The sequence below is a fragment of the Amblyomma mixtum genome, chromosome 3 (assembly GCF_055824585.1).
Source record: "Amblyomma mixtum isolate Tamu chromosome 3, ASM5582458v1, whole genome shotgun sequence".
Classification (NCBI taxonomy): Eukaryota; Metazoa; Arthropoda; class Arachnida; order Ixodida; family Ixodidae; genus Amblyomma; species Amblyomma mixtum.
Window position 1 is genome coordinate 13,640,316 of NC_143014.1, and position 6,000 is coordinate 13,646,315.

Below are 6,000 nucleotides of genomic sequence, written 5' to 3' on the forward strand. Positions count from 1 at the left end.
CCGTGCGGCCGAAACACCCCGTTTCTTCACAAGCAAGGTGGAGCTCAAGAAGCACGCTGCAACCCGCCGCAACACACGGAGAACGCGTCCGTACAGCCGGTGCGACTGCAGCGCCACCACATACATCCGGGACCTGTCTACGCTGCCGGCTTCACGACGGTGCGTGGCGCGCTCCGCCGCCTGAACACACTGCCCCTATTCTAGTACACTGTAACGGAGCAAATTAAGTTGCAAAGGGTGACTAAAAAAGAATGCCGGCTTGTCTTGACTTGTCTTGACAATGGCGAGAAGTGCAATTGTTGCCATCTTTTGGCATTTCACATTACTTTTGCTTGAGGCCTCCGAAGCGGCCGCGCGTTTGTGGTCCCGGAAGTTGTCACCACGCCGTTTCATGATAAAGTTCATCTAAAAAAGTTGTGTACAGTGGTCCCCGTATTGAAATATTAACCGTGTTACAACCGCGTTATTGGTAGTGATATTTTTTTGGCGAAAAAAGCTTGAGCATGAATCTGAGCAATTTCTGAGCTCACACAAAAAAAAAAAAAAAGAAAAATTTGCGTATAAGATGCACCCTTGTATAGGACGCACCAGCAAGATTTTTGAAAAAAGCCGCGTCCTATACACCGGAAATAGGGTATATGAAGTGCGTCTATGCAAGAAAGCAGCACATTCCCACAAGATGGGTACCGCACACCCTTGTGTTAAAAAGCAGGGTGCCTGCGCTGGTGCAGAGATTGACAAGGGCGCACGCAATATGGGGCCTTATGGCGGGCGTGGTGTGCTTGCTCATGGTAACAGCCATGCTGCAGAAGGAGTGGGATGAGAGAGACCTACCCTTCTGCGAAGTGCTCGGAGGAGGGTGGGAAGCAAAACCCACAAATGGTGTAATACGACGAGAAGAATTGTGTGTTTCATGCTCTGTCTTCAACTCATTTCATGCATAGTGCAGTAAATCCTCTCTCTGAAATGCTATTTCATTTATGGACAGTTTTCTGGTTCTCGTTTAAAGGGAGTCTACTCTGAATATTTTCACACATTCTACACTGACAGAGGTGATGTGACAGTAGGCAGCAGTAGCGAAGGGCCCTGGAAGTACACCTTGGGGATATGTGAGCCAGCTAGAAAAGTATTTGATCAGCTGACCTTGAGAGTACTGCTTTTAAAAAGAATTAATTTTGTGATAACTTTATTAATTGTATGTATTGTGTTCTTAAAGTGGATTCTTGGCACCTATGGCTTCAGCGAGAAACATGCTTATGGAGCTTTGAAAGCGCTGTGACATGGTTTCCTTTGAAGAAGCCAATGTGCATAACAAACTTATCTCGGAAATAAACACCAGTTTAGTCGGACTTGCTATTTCTGGCTGCAAAATGAGAAGTCCGCTTACGGCGAACACAATCTGTGTGACTCGACTGTGTACAGCCTTTGTCAAAAGTTTGGAGCCCAGGGGTTTTCTTTTGAGCCACACTGTGTCGTTCTTAATGGATCTCTGGTGGTCCAAATTTCCTGTACATGAGAAGATTTCTGGCACTGCCTCCTGCAATAGGTAGGACTTCCACGAATGCTCCTAGAGTCCCAATATAAAGCTTGGAAGTGAAGCCCCTTTTGACCAAGACTGTGCCTGCTATACACCTCACCTTGTGGAGCCCACACCGCTGTGCCAGAGGCAGCAGCAGCACGAGTTGTGCATGCGAGATTAGGTTGTTGGCTGTGCTCTCGAGCATGGAAACCATGTTTTCTTTTTTCACCGGATGAAGCAGTATTTATGTCTTTCACCAGCCTACCACTTCATGTACTTAATGCACCCCCCTAATTATCTGAGCGTGTTCATTGTGCGAGTGAATGCAGTGTGCCCATAAATGAAAGCACCAGCCCTGCTTTTTTCCTTTTAGCTCAGCTTTCTTTGCTGGGTTGCCGCAGCATTCTCCTCTACGAACCACGCAATTTTGAAGGGTTGCCCAGGCTGGTTAGTCCCCTTTTGTCTTCCAGCAGCAGGACAGAAGCTGTCTGAGGACGAGCTGAACCTGCTCTTGGCCCACGCCCACCGGAAGATAGAAAACCTGACCAAGGCACATGCCAAAATTCAGGTACCCTTTGCATGCTTCTGGAAGGTGGTGATTGTGTTGTGTTTCAGTGCTCTGCATTAAAGGGGTTGTGAGAAGAATTTTCATTGAAATATTTCGGTGCAGTATTGAGTCTGCCCATTTGAAATCATTGCCTTCTTGCGCTCATAAAACGACCATGTGACGCCATCGGCCAGCATATGCATTATGCCGTATAAACACGTGTAATGGCTGCACTTGTGTTCAAGCTGCACCCTGTTTTTTCCTGAAGGAAAAAATGCAAGGGCCGCACCACGTGGGAATAGCCTTCGAAATGCATGTGCTGTGAGCAACGGTGCTATTGATAGCAGAGGAGCCTCCACCCACGGATGGCACCCAAGGTCACAGTCATCAACTTTTTCCTCTGCCGCGACCTCCAGCTTTTTTTGTGGCTCTCAAAGGCACGGGAGTTGTAGTAGCGTGTTAGTTCATCTTAGTTGTGTCTTTCGCGTGCTGCCGTCGAGCATCGCAGTTTTAGCACGATGGGCAAGCATGTTAATAGCTACATGGCTGGGAGTTTGCAAGTGTGCGGCGGGCAGGAAATTCAACGGGGCCAACAAGTGCGATGGTGCAACCAAGTGGATGCACCGAGGAACACAAGCTTCATGGCACAATGTTTTTGTTCAGTACTGTTTATTTTCGGTCCAGAAAGATGGATGAAAAATTACATTCCGGGTGCTCTTGAGCGGCCACCAATGCAGCTGCACCACGGCCTTCGCAAAAGGTGCCAATCCAGAATGCTGTGTGAAATGAACAACCCAAAACTGATGCAGTAGCCGTCGCCATTTGGCACATCACTTCCTGTGCGTCCATTGCTACGGCAACACGGCAGGGGCTGTTGCTACCAGCTGAAGAATGCAACTCACGAGCAGGTATCATTCTAATAAACCTTACACAAAAACTGTGAACAGGCGAAGCACGTGAAAGGGGCGAAATTACGAACAAAGACAACGAAACTCGCATGGGGAACATTGATGCACCACATACAAGTTGACATCTCCAAGCATTCCTCCATTCTCTGCCCCCTGGAAGCTGTATGTCCCATTCCACGGCCCACCGTCTGGCACCGTGACGGCTCCCACAACACAGGCTCCCAACCAGTCGCTCACAGTGTGTTAGGAACACTGAGAACAAATGAGTGGGTGCACCAACTCCTGGTTTTCAAGCTTTGAGAGAGTCCCACATGTTTCCTTTTGTTCCCGATCGTTTTGAAAAACGCACTCCCTTGTCAATATGCAGTGCACGTTTTCACTGGAGCGGACGACGTTTCTAGTTTTCAAGCTTTTCATGCGTTACCTCTTTTCCCGGCGGTCTCGAAAATTATGTGCTCATACTAACAACGCAACAATGCTTGTTTTAAACACATTTACCCAGTTATTCCAAGTTGACCACATTTTACCTGACTATCAACAAATATCACTCGAAAGAAGTTATGTATTTATGGGGGCTATAAAAAACTTCACGTCCCCGTAAAACTCAACGCACAACCATGCGAAACTAGTAACCGCTAGGCAGTGCGCACAAATTAGTTTATAGTGTTTGTCACCCTTTACCATGCAGAGTCTCGTGCATGTGTCAACGCCGATGGATATTGATGACCATTTATTCCAAGGTTGTAATGCAGCCAAACTCAAGCATACACTCTTATTAGTGTCTAAAAATGGCTTACTGCTGTTTATCTAGGCTCTAAATCTTGCACGAAAGGTGCCACGTGAAGAAGTCTCTTTGTTTCTAGAGGCCACACTTGGGCAGCGACGCCCTCACGACGTCCGTCGTGCCGTATTGCCACCATGTCACGTGTAGGAGCTGAAATGACCAAATACAGAAAGACCCTCACAGCCAAAGACCTAAACATTACAGTCCTAGGGCATTTTGATGAAAATGAACTGCTTATTTGACTTGAGTGCCAGTTTTCTGAAGTGTTTTTTTTGCAGAAAGCATAGCATGACAATGGATTCATGAATTTTCTTGCTGCTTGTTACCTTGTGTTCCTTGATAAATTCATGTAGTGACCACGCTGCGGTAGCTCAGTGGTTACGGCGCTCGGCTGCTGACCCGAAAGACGCGGGTTCGATCCCGGCCGCGGCGGCAGAATTTTGATGGAGGTGAAATTCTAGAGGCTCGTGTACTGTGCAATGTCAGTGCACGTTAAAGAACCCCCAGGCGGTCGAAATTTCCGGAGCCCTTCACTACGGCATCCCTCGTAGCCTTAGTCGCTGTGGGACGTTAAACCCCATAAACCAAACCAAAGTGCTTGCAGTGTACAGGCCGTGCATGTGATGTCAGCAGCCGAGGGTTATCGTTGGCTGGCCGCTCTGCCAGCAGCGGGCAGAGGAGCGGCGATGTTTTACAAGAGGAGAGGGAAAGGCGAGCAAGTTCAAATTTTCAGTACATCTAACTCAGCTTCCGCAAGACGCATTCAAGAAATTCTTGCTAGAAGATGTTTGTGAAGCAGCATCCTTTAACATCCCAGGCATACTGCAGCTTTATTGAAATCCCCTTTCTGAGGTTTTTTTAAGGTGTTTTAGAGAAATTTTGTTTTGACACATTCGGTGGACTTGCTCTACGGCAGAAAATAAAAAATTTCACCTGTGAGCCCTGCCTCCCCCTGTAACATGCATCGCGTCGCGTGGCTATTAAGGCATTTAAAGGAAAATTGTCACTCACCGAAAATTGATCTTTCATTTCCACCTGTCACTGCACTGGCCTTGCCGCTCTTTGCTACTCATCTTCTTCCGAAATGGTTGTGTATTTGCAGGTGACTGAACAGGAGAGAGCCCAGCTTTTCCAGAGGCAGCAAGAGCGTGTGGCTCGTGACTTGGACAGGCAGCGGGCCGAGCTGGATGCTATGCTAGAAGTGAAGGTCTGTCTTCCCCTCTTCTACTACATGCAGGTTTCATTTGAGAATTCTTTGCCAGTGCTGAATGGGTGTAACCTGTAGGAGGTACAGTGGAACCTCGATTATACGACGTTCAGGGGACCACTCGAAACCGTCGTATAATCCGGGTGTCGTATAATCAAAAATCAAAAAATCCCCCCCCCCCCCCCCCCCCCCCCCCGGGCCCCTCTTTTCGCGGCGAAATCTCGATGAAACGGGCGCGAGAAAAAACATTTTATTTAGGAAACATTCAAAAGAAAAATAGCTGCAGACAGTTCTGTGCCGCCAGTGTCGGAAAGCAGCAACACAAAAAGCGCCGTGGACGCCGCTGTCCTCGCTTCGGCGAGCGCGGCCTCGCCTGCTTATCTGTTTTTTCAGCAGCGTCCTGCGACGCCCGTCTTATCTTTTCTCTTTATCTTTCCTCTGATCTTTTAACTCTCCTGTATCTGCACTTGGCAGCGGTGGTGGCTCGGCTGGAGCCAGTCGGCAGGCCCCTGCACTTTCCTTTTCATCCTTCTCTTAGTGGCAACAACAACAACGCGCAGGCCGCGCCTCCTCGGGACTCCGACTGCACAGGCTCGACGAAAAAGAGAGCAAGTGCACTTGGCGGCCTCGGCAAGGCTCTCTTCCGCGCAAAAAAGGGGGTGCTTAGATTCGCATGCAAAGTTTTTTTTCGGAAATTTTTTTCCGAAAATAGGGGGGGGGGGGGGGGGGGGGGGGGGTGCTTAGAATCGCGAAAATACGGTACATCCCGGCCTGCGTTTGCTGACGACCTTTTTTGACGGACGGTACGGTATGAGCCAGCCGTCATACGAAGCGGGGTCCTTCTAAAATTTGCGTCGTATAACCGAGGTTTTTAATGCATTGTCTCTATGGGGGTTTTGCCGGGACCGCACAAATTCGTCGTAAAATGCGGGTCGTCGCATGACCGGGGGACGTATAATCGAGGTTCCACTGTATTCACTCAGGCCGCACTACCAGACGGTGCGAGCATCGACGCAGCTAGCACGCCACGTTGGT

At 48.8% G+C, this 6,000-nt stretch overlaps 1 protein-coding gene across 2 annotated transcripts in view; it reads left to right on the forward strand.

The window, feature by feature from the left end:
* Positions 1–6,000, forward strand: part of Mitofilin (inner membrane mitochondrial protein mitofilin) — an 84,856-nt gene that overhangs the window by 69,679 nt on the left and 9,177 nt on the right. Inside the window, exons 11-12 of one of the 2 annotated variants that reach the window (XM_089578202.1) lie at positions 1,990–2,087; positions 4,861–4,965. In XM_089578202.1, coding sequence (XP_089434328.1) covers positions 1,990–2,087; positions 4,861–4,965 — 203 coding nt within the window. The remainder of the gene's footprint in view (positions 1–1,989; positions 2,088–4,860; positions 4,966–6,000) is intronic. The other variant, XM_089578203.1, reaches the window with a different exon arrangement.